The sequence below is a fragment of the Enhydra lutris genome, unplaced genomic scaffold, assembly GCF_002288905.1.
Source record: "Enhydra lutris kenyoni isolate GAN:26980312 unplaced genomic scaffold, ASM228890v2 scaffoldscaffold11, whole genome shotgun sequence".
NCBI classification, from domain to species: Eukaryota; Metazoa; Chordata; class Mammalia; order Carnivora; family Mustelidae; genus Enhydra; species Enhydra lutris.
The window spans coordinates 19,591,518-19,611,439 of record NW_019154095.1 but is presented as its reverse complement, the minus strand read 5'-3'; the positions used below and the strand labels follow the sequence as shown (position 1 = coordinate 19,611,439).

The 19,922-nt window shown below is 44.0% G+C and overlaps 1 protein-coding gene across 3 annotated transcripts in view; it reads left to right on the top strand.

Moving 5' to 3' along the window:
- The window catches only part of LOC111144544 (DLC1 Rho GTPase activating protein), a 408,863-nt gene that overhangs the window by 355,290 nt on the left and 33,651 nt on the right, over positions 1 to 19,922 (top strand). Inside the window, exon 1 of one of the 3 annotated variants that reach the window (XM_022498872.1) lies at positions 7,466 to 7,711. The exons of the other annotated variants lie outside the window; for them this stretch is intronic. Within the exon in view, the coding sequence (XP_022354580.1) occupies positions 7,675 to 7,711 (37 nt within the window). The 5' untranslated portion in view covers positions 7,466 to 7,674. Of the gene's footprint in view, positions 1 to 7,465; positions 7,712 to 19,922 lie in introns of those variants that run through there. 3 annotated transcript variants of the gene reach the window in all.

Below are 19,922 nucleotides of genomic sequence, written 5' to 3'. Positions count from 1 at the left end.
AAAATGTTTCATTGAGAAAAAAAATAGCTAAAGGACTAAATAGGCAATTTTGAAAAATACAGCTAGTTAATAAATATGAAAATTTTCAACCAGTGTAACAAAAGGACCAGAAATAAAAATACTTACATAAGGTACTTGGTATAGTCAAGTTCCTAGAAACAGCAGGTAGAACCCTGGTCTCAGAGGGCTGGGGCTTGGGGGAGCAGAATGGGGAATTATTGTTAAAGAGATACAGAGCTCCAATTGGGGAAGACAAAAAAGTTCTGGAGATGGATAGTGATGATAGTTGCACAACAAGGTTGATGGACATAATGCCACGAAACTGTACATTTAATAATGGCTAAAATGATAAATTTTTGTATGATGTGTATTTTACTACAATAAAACAAACTCAGCCAGTTTAGTATTCAAACAAATATAGACTTAAAAAATAATAAGATATGGGCGCCTGGGTGGCTCAGTGGGTTAAGCCGCTGCCTTCGGCTCGGGTCATGATCTCAGGGTCCTGGGATCGAGCCCCGCATCGGGCTCTCTGCTCAGCGGGAAGCCTGCTTCCTCCTCTCTCTCTGCCTGCCTCTCTGCCTACTTGTGATTCTCTGTCAAATAAATAAATAAAATCTTTAAAAAAAAAAAAATAATAAGATAATACATTTTTGCTCATTAAATTAAAAGGAGGAATGAAAATTATATTGCTGACAATACTCAAGTGAAGACAAATGGGTACATTTAGACACTGGTTAAATGTCAAATAAGCACAGAGTTTCCTCACAACAGTTCAGAAATGTATGTCAAATGTCCCGATACGCTTTGGCTTCTAGCGCAAAGTACTTAAGTGAATTTGCTTAAATAAATTATCACTCTTGCTCTGAAATTTATTATTCAAGAATGTTCATCATATAAAATGTTGAGAAACTCAACATTGGTTAATTAATTCATGGAAATCCATAAGATCAAATATGAAACAACTATAAAATGTCATATTCTCCATTTATATTAAATGAAATAAAATATTACAAAACAATATATACTGTGATCCCATCAAAGTATCTGTACTTAAAAACCTGACTGGGAGGATAGACATAAAAATAGAACATATATGTCTGCTGTTGTCTCTGGTTGTGTGATTATGAGGAGGTTTTATTATTTTTTTCTTTATGCTTTCCCATATTTTCTAAACTTTCTAGCAATGGATATTTTATAATCATAACATTTAAATAATGAGAAAGCAAAGGATAAATATCAGTTGTACTTACAAAATAATGTTGTCCCTCCTTAGCTTTAAATGAATTATTTGCTACAAGCTCAAAAAGCAATTATTAAATGGAGAACAATGTCAGAATAGACAAAGAATCAAAGCATGCCATTAAAATTGGCTAAGTCAATGGGAAAGTAGCCCAGTTTCTTTTATGGAATCAATTTTTACTTTTCATTGGCTTGATTTTTGTGTCATCAGAGCCTACTAAAAGAACCAGAGCAGTCATTGGTGAAGATCCAGTGGAAACTGGGGGTGGCAATAGCTCTGACTTGGTGCCATTACTTCTGGGCACCCTCCTTCCCTGCATGCTGAGCTGTGAGGCACTGGGCTAATTGAGTATCTGAGTTGCTAAATGGAATTGTCTTTATTTTTTTTTAAAGATTTTATTTATTTATTTGACAGAGAGAGATCACAAGCAGGCAGAGAGGCAGACAGAGAGAGAGGAGGAAGTGGGCTCCCCGCTGAGCAGAGAACCTGATGCGGGGCTCGATCCTAGGACCCTGAGATCATGACCTGAGCTGAAAGCAGAGGCTTTAACACACTGAGCCACCCAGGCACCCCTAAATGGAATTGTCTTTAAAAAGGGACTCTACTGCAAATATTGTAATTATCCCAGGAAAGAATGTCCATTGATTTATCAAATAGGATTGAGAATTCAGTATATTCAAATCCTCCACTGAACTATTACCGAACTATATCTGTACCTGTTTTCCATCTAAGAGTTTTCTCCTCCAAGTCCTCTCTTCGTGTTTTTTTATTTATTTATTCTGGGGGGGGGGTTACTTACTGAACTATTTTTTTATTAAAAAATAATTGACATATATAATACTGTATTAATTTCAGCATTGAAATGTTTATATATATATAAACAATCACAATAATTCTAGTTAACATTGGCATCACACATAATCACAAAATAGTTTTTTTGTGATGAAAACCTTTTTTTAAGATTTTATTTATTTATTTGATAGAACACAAGCAGGGGATGCTGCAGGCAGAGGGAGAGGGAGAAGCAGGCACCATCCCAGGACCCTGGGATCATGACCTGAGCTGAAGGCAGACACCAACCAAGTGCTCTGGAAAAAAAAATTTTTTGAGAAAGAGAGTGCGCGGGGTTGAGGGAAGGGAGCCAGAGGGAGACTCTTGAGCAGGCTCCAGGCCCAGCATTGAGCCTGGCAAGGGCTAGATCTCACTGAAATCATGACTGATCTGAAATCAAGAGTCTGACACTTAACCGACTGAGCCATATAGGTGCCCACATCTCGTGATGAGACCTTTTAAGATCTACTCTCTCAGCAGCTGTCAAATATAGTGTGGTGGTATGAACTATAGTCACCATGCTGTACTTTCCATCCCAAAGAGGTATTTATTCATGCTCATTGTCATTTCACCAGCACACTGCCTTTTCCATGGTCTAATTGTTGAATGATAAAAGTACTGTGTCAGGCTGGTTCATATTTCAGGCTTAAGTGATTATCCCAAAAGTAGATTTATATTACATTTAGGCAGGAACAAAGGTCTCCCCTTCTTAACTAAAAATATCACTGGTAGACTAAGTTACTTTCCCCATATTTTAAACTTTTACATTGCCGAAAAGAAGTAGTCAAAAAAGGTCTGACTGAACAAGGGAGCTGCTCTAGGTAAAATTAAAAGGGGGTGAATCTGTTTCACTGCCCAGTCCTCTCTTTTTCCCTTCTTTCCCCATTTGACACCTCCAGCATTTGGGTTTTAAGTATTTCTGCAATGGCTAAATACTGGGGTGGATAGTGGGGGAAGAACCCAGACGTGGGTCATGGGAACTTAAACATAAGTGAATATTTTAAGGCCAACCATTAAATTTAAAATTTAATTATGTCTCTTAATTGAATACCATTTAAAAATTATTTTCAAAACTTTCTATTATTTGTCTTACTTCCTTTGAACATTACAAATAAATTTTTTTCCACACTGATTTCCCAATGCTCCATTGAACACAAATTATATTACAACATTTTCCAAGCTCAGGAGGCTTTTAGTTCCTGTGGGAGAGAAATTTCCAAAGACATTGCTTGGCTTGTATCACTAGAGCAGAGGTTTAAACTAGTTGCCCTGAGCTAAATGAAGCCCAAAGTTGAAATTACTTGGAATGGGTTTAGGTTTTTTTTTTTTTTTAATTAGTTGCCAACTTTTAAAAATTGAGAGGTTTGAAATAAAATTATAGAAAGCTAGGAGGCTCTTGAACAATCTTTAAACGCAGAACCGTGGGGCTACTGTGTTAATACATGCCAACAATCAAATGAGCCTGATTGGCTCTGCCCCCTTGGGGAGGTTCTGGGTTCCCCAGTACTCCCCACCCAACTGTGGCTTGCCTTCTTCACCAGTATTATCTGCACAAGTGCCTATAGACACTTGAGTTTTACTCCTTTTTTAAAAATACATTATAGTGGAAAGAATGCTGGAGGATGTCCTTGGGCAATATCAATGATCTCTAGTATCAATCGTTAATACAGAGTGGGAACCAGAGAGGTGACCTCTTAGTCCTTTAGCTTTCTGTCATGCAGTTTGGGAATTACCTGTGTGATTTTTCTTGCCCTGGTAATACACAGTTAAATGTGAAAACATCCAAACAGACAGGGTAGGAAATCCCTGTGAGCAGCTTCAATGAGCCTGACACCCAAACTGAGAGGAGCATGGCAGAAAGTAAACAACACAGGTCCTTGTCCTTGGGTCAGATTGTAGCAACAAAACCTGATGTAACTTGTGGTGGTTTTTTATCATCATGTGTTAAAAGGGTTTTGGAGGACTGTAGACTTTTGGTGGAGAAATGGACCACTTCGTCCCTGCCTCTTAGAGTCCAGAGTGTCAGTACCCAGGGTCACTTAATGCAAACCAGCTAACAAGCCTAGTCTAATGTCATCTGCCCGTGACAGAAGAAAGGAAACATTGGGTGATGAGTTAAAAGTTGAATGAAGAAGGAGTCTCTGCTGTTCTGGGGACCCTCTTTCATCTCTTAATGACTCTGAATGAGTTTTCCACTCCTTCCTTCCCGGAGTTTGTAAAGGCTCCTCAGATTCAGAAAGGGTAAAGTCCGGGACTCATTTTGTTTTGTTTTAATCTTCTCCTGGATGATTATTTAAATAGAAATCGTGTGTTTTTGTTTGATGTGCCCACTTAGTTATATGTAATAATAATCATGAACATTATCAAGTGCTTATTATGTATGGAGCATTTATGTACATTATCTTATTCAGTCCTCATTAAAAATCTCCTGAGATAAGCACTAGTTCATCCTCCTTTTTTCAAGATGAAGAAACTGAAGTTTCAGAGGCAAAATGTGTGTATTCATCTCACAGCTAGTAATTTGCCTGCTACAAAGGTCCTCTTTCAACCACTATTCCCTATTCTACAAGTGCAGCAGCTTTCAAAATGTAGCATGTCCATTTCTAAAGGGGCTAAGAATTGCATTTTTTTTAAAAGATTTTATTTATTTATTTGACAGAGATCATAAGTAGGCAGAGAGGCAGGCAGAGAGAGGAGGAAGCAGGCTCTGCTGAGCAGAGAGCCCGATGCGGGGCTCGATCCCAGGACCCTTGGATCATGACCCAAGCCGAAGGCAGAGGCTTTAACCCACTGAGCCACCCAGGTGCCCCTAAAGGGGCTAAGAATTAAAACAGTGGGGGGGAGGGGCTGGGTGGCTCAGCTTGTTAAGCATCCGACTCTTGATTTCAGCTCAGGTCATGATTTTGGGGTCTTGGGATCTAGCTCTGAGTAGAGCTCCACACTGGGAGCTGAAGATTCTCTCCTCCTCCCTCTATCCCCCCCCACAAAATAATTAAAACTATGAAAATTGGGATTTGGCTCAGGACACAGGCTATGTCAATAAACCAAAGAATGGAAGAAGGTGATGAGATTCAGTGAAGGCCAAATGCAAACCAATACCTCACCAAGGAAAATGTTTTTGGAGTTATTGGTATTATTAGATGAGGAGCAATCCACATAGCAGAAACCTCCAGAGAAATATGATGAAATGAGAGAAGACATCAATAATCAAGGAGAAAGGAATGGAGTTTGAGCAAGAAGAGACACAAAGAGTAGCATGTTTTATTCTGAAATATTCAGTGGGGAGTGGGTGTGTAGGGATTGCACAAACTCCGAGAAACCTAATTAAATTGAATGCAGCTACGTTTAGCTGATAATAAACATTAAGAACTTACTCTGAGAGTTGATATGCTTTGGAGGAGATGCTATCCATATTTTTAAGGTTTGGATTTTTAATAAATCAGGGATATTAGTATGTTTAGGAGTCTATTCCTATTTTCTAAGTTTACAGTACACACTACAGCCTGTCGTCTTTTCAAAACGCAGATCTGGCTGTGGGATGCCTTTGTCCAATAACATGTCTTCTTGCTGTTTATAACTATAAAGGATAAAATAATCCTTAACACAAACGCGCAGGGAGTTGAAAAGGTTTTGCCCCTACTTTTCCAACTTCCCCTAGAATCACACTGCACCTTGCCGGCAACTGCGGGCATTTTGACAATTCCCCCAGCATGCAAACTTCAGAGAGCAGCTCGCTCTTCTTTCTGTCTTGGGCTCCATTTCCTGCACAATCTCAAGCACCTCTTTTCACACTTGTCGCTTCCCCACCAGACTGTTAATTGCACAGACAGAGGTGGGGGTACCCTTGCCTACTGTGGTGTCCCCAGCAGTTATAAGTAGGTAAAAGCCCTGGAAATATCTACTGAGTGGAGCCCCAAACCCAAAAGGCCATTCTCCAGAGCCAGAATTCTGATTCCATACATTAGTGAGCCAGTGGAGTTAGCATTTTTATTGTTTTTTAAAAAACTGGGGTGAGAGAGTCCTCTGTATGTAAACTAAGGAATGCCTATGAAATCAATACATTTTAAGCTCTATTTAAGACAGACTAATCTTCCATTTGCATTTAACCCTGTTTAAAGAAACTCTCCCACAACTCCTCTTTCCCCACCCCTGCTTTATGTATCTCCACCTAAGACACTGAATATTTCACGTATTTAACCTTGTTTATCGTACGTCTTCTCCACTAGGAAGTATATTTTAGGAGGGAAGGGATGTTTGGTTTTTTTGCTCACTGCTATAGCTCAAGTCTAAAACAGTGTTTGGCACATAATGAATGCTGTTGATATATTTTTTGAATGAATGGATTTAGTAGTTTCCTTAGCCCCAAAGTAAATTTTCATGAAAACCCGGTCTGAATTTTTAAAAATCTTACCTAGGTCGTATTCAGTTGTGATCTTTAAAAATGAAGCTTCCTGTTATTGTCAGGGACTTCCAAATTACAATGCCTCCAAATCACCCAGGGGTTTGTTAAAACGCAGATTATCACCATCACAGATTATAGTTCTCTGAGAGAGGCGGGGCCAGAAGTTGCAGGAGCTGCTTGGGGTCGTGGCCCAAGGTCTATAGTTTGTAAAACACTGAATGGGCACACAATATGGTCAACACGTGCTGAGTAAAAATTCAGTCCCTCTCTAAAGTCCCTCTCAATTCGTTCTCTATCCCTCCGGGCTTTAGCAATGAATGACCAACGTCCAAGGGACAAGTATCTTCTCTCCATTTTACAGGTGGGGAAACACTGCTTCATCCCTACCGCCCGCTTCCCCTCCGTTCCGAAAATTTAAGCGGTTCCCACCAGGATGTAAGGCAGAATCATTGAGATTATTTTTTCTTAAATATGCAACGCTAGAGGGAAAGTGCGCGGTGTCCCAGAGTCCAGCTCAGATTTCCCCGGCAAGTAAACGCCCCGAGGGTTTGCCTTCACCCCAGAGGCCAACAGTTGGACAGTTCGGGGTGCTTCCCCCTGCAAACGTGGAGGCCACAGGAAAATATTCCAGTTTGGAGCGGAACAGGCGCGGGAACGGGGGCGGGGGGCGGGGCCAGAGTACCGCCTGAGGCTGCGGCTGGTTAACCCAGCGGCGGGGAGGAGGTAAGGGGCGGGGCAGCAGGGGGCGGGGTCTGGGGCGGGGTCCCGGCCAGGAGGACAGCGGGAGGCTGCCGCCCACCACCTAGGCGGTGCGAAGGAGTCCGCGCTGCCGGGTCTCGTCCCTCCCCTCGAGGGTGGGCCCTGCGGGTGGGCGCGGCCGGAGGCGAGCGCGGGAGGTAGAGCGCTCCAGCAGCGGGAGCGAGGACGCTCAGCTCCTAACCCGGCCATGGCCGAACTTCTCCGCAGAAGGGGCGACTGCTCCGGTGCTTCTCGTCCCTCTCACTGAGCTCTCTCTCCTTTCGACCTCTGGAAAAGCTTGCGTTCTTTCTGGGGCCGTGGCAAGGGGCACGGAGCGGCGAACAAGGATGCGCTGAGGATCGCCAGCGCGCGCGTCTCGGGTGCCTCTGTGGGTCCAGCCGCGGGAGCTGAGTTGCCACGGACTGCCTCAGCTTCTTTACCGCACCCCCAGCCGCAGTTGATGTGCAGGGAGAAGCTGGACATCATGATCCTAACACGTAAGCTAGACTTGTGCCTCGCCGTCGGGCCAGCCGCGGGAGCCAGCTGCGGAGGGGACTCGCCGCGGAGGAAATGTCACCCCGCCTTGTCAAGTCGGTGCCTGTCGTTCTGTGCTTTTAAACGGCTTTCCGAGGAGGCTCGGGACCGAGTCGCCCAAGTTTCTCGGAGTGGAGGAGGTGGAGTGTGGGAAAAATAGGGGTCATAGTTTGGGGAGGGAGGTTTTAATGTCGGGTAATGACCCCTGGCTGCTCATTGCTTGGGGGTCGCGGGCGGGCGCGTCGGGTGGGCTCCGGAAGGGCTGCTGGCGGGGGGCGACCGCAGCTAATGGAGTGAAGCCTACGTTAACTTCCCTCTCGGGCTGGGGACGCCGCGCGGGGCAAGGGGTGCACGCCGGGCGGGGGCACAGCGCAGGCGGGTCGCCAGCCTGGCTGCGCCGGCTACCCTGCTATTCTTATTCTAAATCCCTGGCCAGGGCCTCTGGTTCCCAGGGGCGCGGCGCGACCGCCTTTCCACTGTCTTCCCTCCGGGGACGTTCAGGGCTCGGTGCTTGCAGCCCTTCACTATAAAGTCCAAAATCAGCGCGGACTCCCTGAGAGTTGATTCTTAGGGATGTTTAGGCCGCAGTGGCACTTGGAAATCGTGTTTTAAAACTGCTTGAAAGGGAATTCGGGAAGATGTTTTAATTTCAAACTGTTAGTTCAAATACTTTAAACGCTGGAAAGTAATTCCGACTTAGGAAAGTCTCTGGTGGCTGCCGGCCCCGGTAGAGCGTTGAAGCTATTTAGCAAGCCCCCTGGCTTGCAAGTGAGGGGCGCCTGCTGGGAGGGCTGCGGTGTGCCTTCACGTGCTGGGCGTTGCATCGGTTTCCTAAAATGCCGGGTGGAGATGCCCACGCCCTTGGCTCCGGGGGAGGCGCCCGCGCGGGGCGAGTTCCTGGGCCGGCGAAAGGAAGGAAGGAAGCACGCCTCCCGACCTGATTTTTTTCGTGGCGAAGTCACGGTCTTTGGGAACCCTGCCCCACCCTGCCCCTAGCCCCCTGGCCCCCTTCTCCGACGTCACGGGCTGAGACTTTGATCATTCGGAAGGAGTTTCTCCCCGGGTAGCAGCACACTGGCCATGCCACGTGTAATATGCAGATTATGGTTATTACTGAATCCGTTCGTTTTTCCAGCGCACAGCCCCTGTGGCGAGGGGATTAAAGCCGACTGGGGTGAGGCTGGCTTAGTAGGAACCCAGGTCCGCAGCCTGCTGCTAGCTGGGCTCATCTGGGAAGTGTCGAGACCTCTCTGCACCTCCCTCATCTGCAGCGCGGGGGGTAGTAAGTGTATTTACCACGCGCGGAGCTTGAGAGGATCAAGAGAGCTGATAGAAGCGCTTAGCACGTGTGTGATACTGATGCTCCACCAGTACCCGGTTTATTCTAATTACTGTAGCAGGAAGCTCCTGCATATAGTTATCCACACCATGGAGAAAAAAACCTTGCCGCTCGCTAGTTTTGAGTGAGCCATTTTACACCCAACAGAGTTAGCAAACAGGTTCATTCTCGGGATTCTGAAGCTTTTTCAGCCCTTAGTGGTGAGGTGGGGCCCTACAGCCTAGGCACAGCCATCCCTTAGAGAAAGAATCACCAGGGTGCCATATATGCCACATTTGGATAGAAAAAAAAATCACAGCTCAGAACAGAATAGAATAGTGAGTCTCAAATTACATTTTTCTTCTCCAAACTCTGTTTGCTGAAGGGATGAGGGAAAGTAATAGCCCAGCAGAACTCTGAATGTAAATCTATCAGCGGCTCCAAGAGGTTGACTAATTCAGCATCCATCTGGACTGCAGGCTGGTCCTCCGCAGAGATAATTTGCAGACCATAAGTGTGGAACTAGTGGAGGCACCCAGTGCCATCTTGGCTTGCAGACTGTAGCAGATGGCCAGAGGGGTGCCCTGGAAGTGAACAGCCCCCCTAATAGAAGAACTAAAGTCCTGGGGAATGAGTGTCAAATAGTTAGCAGATGTGCATTCATAAGTTATTTCAAGACATTTTCTGAGAAAATGTTGGCAATTGCATGTATTAACTTTTATTGTGGCATACCAGATTTACAGCGTGGTCCAGGCCTGGCTGCATATTTTTTTCATTAGCACTACTGTTCAGAGTTTAAAATGAAGCACAGCCGACTTTCTCTCCCAGCTGCTTTAGAAGTTTGCTTTTGACCAAAAAAAAAAAAAAAAAAAAAGTTTGATCTGAGTGACACCTTACAGCAAACTGGTCGGAAGCTCAAGAACAGGGACTGACTTTGTTTCCCAGCTCAGACTCCACAGGATCAAAATGAGTAGCTTCCAACTTAAATCTTTTCCTAGAGTGGAGAAGTACGGTTTCGTTGACTTACCTGTGACTTTAACTTAGAAATTTTCAGTCTTTTTTTTTTTTTTTTTTTTAAGATTTTATTTATTTATTTGTCGGAGAGAGAGAGAGAGAGCGCGAGAGTGAGCACAAGCAGATAGAGTGACAGGCAGAGGCAGAGGGAGAAGCAGGCTCCCTGCTGAGCAAGGAGCCCGCTGTGGGACTCGATCCCAGGACGCTGGGATCATGACCTGAGCCGAAGGCAGCGGCTTAACCCACTGAGCCACCCAGGCGTCCCAGAAATTTTCAGTCTTAATGAGAAACACCTCTTACTCCTTAAGAGTGAAAGGGTTTGAATAGTTAAGCAATTGATTATGGCTAATAGAAGGCAGTGTTCCAAGTTTTCATATGCTGGGCCAACCAGAGGATTTTCCATAGTCTGGAGAGAAGGTGAGAGGCCAGTTGCCCTTTAACCTAAAGGCTTATTGTTGTTGTTGTTGTTATTTTGTTACTGTTCAATACTATAGTTCAAAGAGCAAAGACTAAGCAAAATGTTAGAGTGTTTTTACATGAAAAAGGGTTATTTGGTTGCTTCCGAAAAATATACCAGGTTAATAGAGAAGCATATTATGATTGAATAATTATTACTGGAAAAGGGTAGAAAAGATATGTAATGCTTAAACTCTTACTTGTAGAACTAGCCTGGAGCTTAGAGGGGATACAGGAGGCCCCATTAAGATGCCTTCCAGTCAGAGGCTTGGTGGGATTCAAAGAGGTGGTTCGAAATACAAAGTACTTGAGTTTCCCTTGGTGTCCCCCTGGAGATTTTAAGCCATGATGCTATGATAAATGAGAGTGGTATTTCTATAACTGAGGCAGATAAAATGCCATTTGAAAATATTCAGGACAAGGTTATTTGGTCCAGAAGAATGGGGCATCCAAAGTCCAGTGGGTGAAGTGAATTGTACATTTTTGAAGAGAGCCTTGTGCTGGACAGGATGGTCCAGTATTGTAAACACGAGTTTCTCATGCTTAACTCTCCTTCCTAGCAACAGGAAGACGGAAATGAGGCCATGCAAAAAAAAAAAAAAAAAAAAAAAAAAAAGGGCCCTGAAGGGGTCCAGACAATACTTGACCCACCCTAGCATTTTCCCTGTGCAGCCAGAAGACTTGCAAAAGTAAAAATAACTTCAGATGTTTCCCCTTCCTCTCTGGATATTGCCAGATCACTAAAGCCCGAATTCTTAGAGCCTTAGAACACTACTCAAACCTGGCCCCATGGTGTAATGGGCATCAGGGCTCACGTCATGCCAAGGCTGTTCAAAAAATTATAAAGCAGACCTGGGGAAGAAAGGTGATCTTCATTCTCTATTTGCATAGTTCATTGACTAGAATTCGGAGTTGGGACCCAGCAGAGAAAACAAGTTAATTTCTAAACGTGGTCATTTCTCTGAGTTTCACTGAGAGCTCATTTTAACAGGACTCACCCCTAAGATACTCTGGAGTCACGGGACTACAGTGCAAAGGATTGATGTCCCTAGCATTTAGGCCCTAAAAAGTTTTCCTTGTTGCGGTGATCCAGGTGAATTAATGCCCAGCCATAAAATGTTCACATCCAGCACTGTGTCCCCAAAGAGCATAGTCCCCAGTTCCTTTTCTGAAATTAAGAGGAAAACGCTTTTCTGGAGCACTTTTCACAATCATCCTTCTATCTGATTCTAGGCCTTTGCGTATGGAGGAATTCTGAGACTTGAGGGGCCGTTCCTCTTTGAAGAAAGACGGGCTGTTAAGATTGAAATTTGCTTTATAGGAATGGGTTACTGGTATGAGTTCCATCAGTGGTGTTTTCTTTCAACCTCAAATGAGTCAGAAATCTAATTAATGTAAAAGGGGTAAGATTCCCAGCCTAGAAAGGCTCTTCCTGTCTCTCTGCCCTTTTCCTTGTGGAATCCTGTGTTATTGTTAAGGATTATCATGATCAGTGATAAGGAGTAGGGAGCAGCCCTGCTGGGGGTTCTCTAATTAGATCTACTCCATCTTACCATTTTTTTTTCAGTATTCCTTCTTTGGCAGGGTGGACAGTAAGAAAGCCTGGAATATTTAGCCTGTATATTTTTAGAGTCTCTCACAAGCAACAGTCAACCATATCTAGTATAAATGCTCCTTTTTAATTTTTATAAAAAAATCCACAGACTTAGACAGAATACTAATAATAGTATAGAAGCTGAAACGGATCACGTAGTTTGCTCTTATTGTCACAATTAACCCTCAGCTCAGCAACTCTGGAAGAGCAGATATGATTATTCCCCTTTTATAAATATGGAATCCGGGACTTGGGAGTGAGCGTTCCATTCCTTGCTTCAAATCACTCACTGTACATGGCAGAGCTAGGATTTCAACCAGGTGTGTGTGGCAGGAATGTGCAGCCCAGGGAGCTGTGCTTGGCTGCAGTTGATTCGATTTAGAAGACGATACTTGGTGGCCCTGGAGAGCTTGGCAGTCATTTTGCAGTTTTCTAGGGGGATTGGGCTCCTAGGTGGGGAGCTACAACTTGAGGGTCCAAAATCGACTAATTAGAGGTTTCTAGATCCCCTCTCTGGCTTAATGCATGGACGCTTGAGCCTTTGTCTTTAACATTTAGGGAAGGAGTCTCGGATTCCATTTCCTAGCTTCTGTGGACCATCCTGAAGAACGCTTTCCTCCATAGAAGTATCTGGAAATAATACTTCTAAGGGAAAATTTTCTTGCAGATGTCAGTGAAAACGCGTGAATGGCATCTTGAGCATGACTGCCTATTAGGAAATGTCCTTGGACAGCAAAGGGTAAATAAAAACGTTTCACCTGGCTAACGCCCCCATCCTACAGTGCTCATGTGGGAGGTGATTTCTCCAAATCCTTCATCCTGGTGTTTTATTTTGCTACTGAACCGAGTTTCACAGTGGAAAGTATACTCCTTTTCCATTCACACAAACCTCTGCTTAGGGGCCTTTTCATGTCTTACCCCCTCCTGTCACCAGGAGGAAAATCAAAAACTAACTGAAGGCTGATGTCAGTGGAGCTGGGGTCCTCAGATGCCTCTGACACCTCCCATCCACATTTTGTTCTCTTCCTGCCCCACCTTCCGGTGTCCCACAGAGCGGATTGGAGGCAGCTTCCTGGAGCTTGTCAGAAAGGCGCCTTCCTTCTCCTTACAGGAGTCTCTGGAGGATGTGTGAGGGACAGAAGTTTTCCACACCCTGCGGTTGTAGCGTTTCCCAGGCTGTGAGCACTGAGGAAGCCATAGAGGAAGGGAGCCTGGAGGTGACACGGCTGCGCCACAGCCTCGCCTTGCCCTTTGTCACACCCAGGTGACAAAGTAGATAGAAGATGCTAAAATTCTGAAAATCATCTTCACCTCCCGAGTCTGGAGAAAACTATAAACGCACAGGGGACAATCTCCACACAACTCCTGTTTTCGAACTGGATCGCACGAGAAAGGGATCTTCCGTAATGCTTGTGCATTTCTATAAGTTGTTTCGGTGGAAATTCCAGAACTTGGCAAAAGCAGCCTGGAAAAACATTGCCTCTTCCCCACTGAGGGGCAGCGGAGATGCCTGGAAGTTCAGAGACTAGTCCAAGGTCATATGTGTGTTACATGGTGCTTCAGACCCCTTCCTGCCCAAGTGTGCAAACACAATGGGGATAGCAACAAAATGAGGATCTTCATTTTTGTAGGAAAAATGTAACTATATGAAAGCAGAAGCCTTCCTCAGCTAAACAGATGTACCCGAATCACATTTTGACCACTAGCTCATGTGTGTCTGGGGAGGGCTGGTTGTCACCAGCATTTTGAATGAAAATTCTTTAGCTCACCTAGAATACAGTAGTCCTTATTTTTTCTTACACAACAGAGAACGTCAAATCGTACAGTGTTTCCTGTTTGAGGTTCGATGTAGGAACACCCAAAGGCAGCTTATCTTCACCAGTATCTGCCATGTTTTTATTTTCATTGGTCTTCGTGTAAGGCGGTTTGATGTTTCTTTCTATTCTGGCTTTCCTTTTTCCTGTCAGAATGGACTACAACCAGTGTGGACAGTTTCTTTAGAATTCCTCACTACTGCCTTTATTTCTAATTTAAGGTTTCTGTAGCACTGCAGTTCACACCGTATTTCTACTTTTCCATGCTAGGGACACTGGAACCTGGAGCAAAAGTCAAAGATTGGGGATGAAGGTTTCTTAGTAGAATAAGCTTTGCTAATGTGTGAATGAAAGAATTGATGTGCCTGCAAACCTTTCATCATGGAGAAGGGGGGAGTGTTCCTTCAGGTTTGTAACCCAGTATTTTGCCTTGAATCATAAATTGTAAAGGAAGTGGATTGTATAATCTGAAAACCTAAAATCTTAAAATCTTTCATTTTATGGGAAAAAATGAGACTCAGGAAAAAAAGCAAGGGTCCTTGTAAGTATGTTACTTAGATTGTTTCCTTACTTGAAATTGTTTAAATTGTTTTCCTAATCCCTGCAATTATGATCTTTAAAGAATTACTGTATTTTAAGAATTATATGAAGTCATTCTTCCTAGCAATGCTTGGTTGGAAATGCATAAATATTTGATGTAGAGTATTAGAAATGTGTTTGCATGTATGTATGTAAACCAAAGGGGTTTTGTTTTTCTTTTTATCCACCCCACGTAGAAATGAAATAGAAAAATGTGATGAGGCCCTAGCCGTTTCCTGAGTAGTGTGTTTTCATTTCAGTTTTACTTCTTTGTGCCAGTTTCTGATTAGCTGGGAGATTATTTTCTGTTCCTGGAAATAACTGGATCCGTTTAAGTCTGGAGTACCTGAGCTCAAACCGTGTCTCACAGGGCCTCAAATGAATACTGAGCTCTTTGCCTCTATGAGGGAAGAGCACATATTCTTTGATATGAAAAAAACAATATTTTGCAAACACTTGAACTAAATGATCCCCAAAGGGGATTTCAACTGATTTCATTTCCCAATGCCAAGTGTCTCTTCACATGCATAATCCCAGGTAGAGGCTTGTAGGGCGTGTCTAAGGGTTTTCTTCTTTCAGGCAAAACCCTTTATTAAGTTGTCATCACATCATTGGGCAAAATGGGTCCTTCCCCCCCCCCCCCTTTATATTATTTCTAGGAATGTTCTTCATTAGAAAGCAACATATCTGCCTCTGGACCTCAAGCAGGAGAGAGAGAGGAGAAAAAAAAAATACACACAAAAAGAAAACTTTCCCAAGTTTGCAGTTTTTCCTTGTACTGAAAAACAGTCTGGTGATTGAAAAGTGAGAGTAATCTCTGCAGGCAGGCAAAGTATGCAGCAAGTGCTCTAGCCTGGGAGAGCAGGGTGGTTCTGGAACCTTGAGCAAATCACCTAAACTCTGAGCCAGCTTCCTCAGTGGTGAAGAGAAAGGATGAAAAGCGCCAAGAAGCATGTCAGCACCTAGCCCACTGATTCAGCAGAAGCCAGGATGCTGCTGGGGGGAGGCCCAAATAGAAGAGCTCAGTAAGCAGAAGAAAATCCAGGGTTTCCCAAGTGTATTCCTCCTATAAAGATGAATTTTAGTGTGAGGGCTGTGGACGCCCACATAAGCAAAAATATGTAGCATTTTGAGTTCCCCTGTAATATGAACATTGGCTTTGTGAGACAGAACAAGGAATTGATCTGTTAAAAACCACATTAGAAATTTTAGCAATAAACTTCAGCCCATTCGCAAAACTGGGAAACTGAACTATTGAACCAGTGTTTTGAGGAAAGAGAAATGTCTCCACATGTAATTGATGATACATCTGGAAACTTAACGGTAGAAATGGAACCTATTCTAAAGGTGGTCTTAGAGAGAAGGGGAAATTGGCATAAAGGAAAAACCAGAGTCAGAACCTTCGGGAATTTACAAAGCCTATGGCAAGCTCAGGTTTTACAGATGAGGAAACCGGTCCAGAGAGTATTTTTCTCAAGGCTACTTAACAAAGCAATGCATTCTTTCCTGGACCTGTTCTCCTGACCTGTTAACAGGTAATACTTGGCCCTCTTTCTGTGACGGATGATTAGAAAGCGTTGAGGCACCCAGAAGCAAAGCTGTTTTACGTGTGAGCAAATGATGTTGGCTGCTCTTTGGATCACCAGGCTAAAAAGATGCTTCTCTCTGCTCCATGGGATAACCTGCTTTCCACTTCATGCCTCCTTCCTTTGTCAGTGTTAGAGTAAATCGGACTGCTCGCCGTTCGTTCACAAGCACCTGGGTATCAGCATCTCTCCTCCTGACTTCCTCTGTCTCCTTTACTGTGAATCTTGTCTCCCCCATCCAGTCTTCCCTGTGAGATCATCACCCCTCCTTCAATAAAGGCCAAGCATAAACCATGTGCTCAAGCAGCCCCCTCCCACCTCCCACCTCTGAATTCAGTCACATCGCATTCTCCTCTGTAGGAAGTTCTTCGTTTCCTTTCCTTTTCTTTCTTTTTAAGAAAAAGCTATGGTGTGAAAAGAATACGTTTCAAACTGGTTGCTCTGGTAGGTAACAAATAACTATTTTTAAATAATCTTTTTTTTTTTTTAAGATGTTATTCATTTATTTGACAGAGAGAGATCACAAGTAGACGGAGAGGCAGGCAGAGAGAGAGAGGGAAGCAGGCTCCCCGCCGAGCAGAGAGCCCGATGCGGGACTCGATCCCAGGACCCCGAGATCACGACCTGAGCCGAAGGCAGTGGCTTAACCCACTGAGCCACCCAGGTGCCCCCAAATAACTATTTTTTAAATGGAATAGAAAGACATAAGAATGTATTACGTATTTTAAGTCTCAGTTTGGTGAAACTTATTTCAGTTGGCATGTGCTTACAAACTCGTGTTAGTATACATAAATGTGTGTGTGTGTGTGTGTATACACATGTGCATACATACATTTGTGTACCAGGTTATAACGTATATTGTATTATTGTGGATCCTGGTCAGAAAAAATTAAGACCCTTTTTTTTTTTTTTTTAAGATTATTTATTTATTTGACAGAGATCACAAGTACGCAGACAGGCAGAGAGAGAGAGAGAGAGAGAGAGGAGGAAGCAGGCTCTCCGCTGAGCAGAGAGCCCGATGTGGGGCTTGATCCCAGGACCCCGGGATCACGACCTGAGCTGAAGGCAGAGGCTTTAACCCACTGAGCCACCCAGGCGCCCCAGACCCTCTCACTAGAACAAAAATCATACTGTATTTATGTAATATTTATTGAGCAATTGCTTTTTGTGCCGTAGGTGGTTGGGATGGATCAGAGAGTAAAGGAGACAAAAGAAAATTGCCCTTTTGGAGCTTACAGAAAGTAAACGTAAATAAACAAATGTTTTGGAAGGAGAAAAACTAAATCAGGAAAGGGAGTACAGAGCAGCTGAAAAGCGGCCAGCGTGCTGGATCTGATCGCAGAGGGAGATTAGATGACAGACGCAGCGCATTAAGAAGCTAGGGTGTGTGAACCGCAGTTAGGACTGGGGCTTCCACCTAGGAATTGGGGACTCATTGGTGCTGCCTGTATCCGGTCACTTGGACTTCCCACAAGGACCTTAGAATAGCCTTTAGCCCTTAGGATATCAGATTTTTCCTTACTAGAGGATCATGGGACACCATGTACTTAACTGTGAATTACCTTAACATTTGGCTTCCTGCTTCAGGACAGGAACCTGTGTCTGATTGTCCCCGAGCACATTTGGTGGCGCACTTAAGAGATGTCCAATAAATAAATATTGAGGGAAAGGGGGCGTGAAGGGTGGTTGGCTTCACTTAAAGGTACGGCTATACTAGAATATACCGCTATACTAGAATATACCTAAAAGTGGGGCTGGGTCAGCTACTGTTGGGCCAAACAGCCTTAGAAACTGAATTAGTATTGACGGCTCTTCCAGAAGCTTCCTAACTGGTTTCTTTCAGAATATGCACAACAGATGTTTAGAATATTTTTAGGCACCTGAGGGTAGGAATGTTGTTCGTTGCTAGTCAAACTCTTTGCTGTGATTAGATAACATTGGAGTGTAATAAATATTAATATAGACATTCTGCTGTCTGACTTAGCCTATAGGAATTCATTTTACATAGGTAAATCCTGATAACTGGTCTTTGGCAGATGTGTGTGTTTAACATTTGTTTTTATTAATGGCGAAAAGAGGAGGTTCATATTCTAGTTTATAGTCTGTTTTTGAAAAAAGGAAAATAGTAGCGGATTTTCTTTTCCCTCACACAAGTATATTTATGCTTCCAGTGTGGAAAAATAGTCTTTTTGGGGTATACAAATGAATTAAGAAGTCTTTGATAGATGTTCCCCACCCAGCATGGGGAAGGTGGAACAGAGAAGTTGATGGGGCGGAGAAGGGGGAATTTGGGGCCAGAGGGAGAACAGATTAAGAGCTCAAGGTGTGAGAGAGCCTGGTTCCTCCTGGGAACCCCAAGGAGTTCAGTAAGACGAACAAAGCCTGCATTTGGAGGCCTTCCAGGAGACGAATGGATAAGGCAGAGGTCAAATTGAGAAGGCTGTGGGTCTGTTGAGTTTGAATTGTATCTGGAAGGTGGTAGAGAGTCCCTGAAGAATTATAAGCAGGGGAGTGACGTAAGGAATTATGCTCTGCGTAAAAGTGAATCCAGGGGCTCAGGGACTCTTGGACTAGGATAGATTTGTTGTGGGTAAGGAGGGGCAAAGCTTCTGACTGAATTCAGTTGGGAGACTCTTGAGGTAGTCCAGGAAGAAGGAGTTCCCGATGCAAGAATACAGAGAAATGTCTGGCTGCCTGTCCTTAAATTTACCTAGAGAGCTTCTTCTAAAAGGCGCTGCCTGGGTCCTCCCTAGACTGAGAAAATCCAGATGCCTGGGAGTGGATGGTGGGTGGTGGTTTCAGGAAGCTTCCTCTCCCCACATGATGCCTACTGCATCCAGGGCTGGGAGCCACTGAGATGAAGGTTTTGAAGCCATGGTTTGCTTCTCCAGTGGGCTGCCCTGTGAAGCCCACCTGCCATGGACAGATGGGCCATTGGTGCCCAGCTGCATGACAGTCCTGTAAATTGGCCACCTCAGCGGAGGCTGGAGAATCCGTAAGAATCCTCTTCCCATCGGAGGGATTCTGTGTGATCAGGGGAGAGAAATGAGTTTTGTTGGATCAGAAAATACCACCCACCTTCACACAGCAAAGTTACTTCTCTATGATTGTAAAAGCATCAACACTTCTGTGGATATTTGGCCACAGGTCTGTCATATTTGGAAGAATCCAAGGAATCTGAGATTTTCTTGCATTCCTCCAATTCCTTAGACTTTATTTAAGCAACACAGTCCATGTAGCTGTGGCATTTGCCTTGAGTCCTGATTTGGGTAGCATGTCGTCCTGGAAGACAGAGCCTGACGGTTCCCACTGTGAAGACGGCACAGAGACATGGAAGTAATCCCATCCCACTTGGACCCAGTTACTGCTGCTCAGCCGGTTGAGATCAGCAGGTTCAGCAGAATGATGACGGCGTTGGGGGATTTCTGTTTAACTCACCGTTGAGGGGTAAGAGGAAGATAGGGTCATCCCATCATGCCAGGAAATGTGCAAATATGGGCTGATGGTTCCCAGCCTTACACAAAAGGGTCTTCTGGACCTCATTCATCTTACACAACTAACCACTAAAGCTGGTTCCAATAAATATTTCCTGTTTCCTCCTTAACACATTTGTCTGTTGTTTGCTCAGAGAAAACCCAGGCATTAAAGTGACATTATTTCCATTTTAGTTTCTGATGGTGTTTTTGCCTGGTGGAGAATGTTTTTTTTAAAAATCATCCTCATAGTTGGATATCCTAAAAGAAAAGTCATACCTTTAGAGCCAGTTAGGGGCCTCCAAAAACTGGTGTGGGGGATTCAGTGACTGAAGTCATG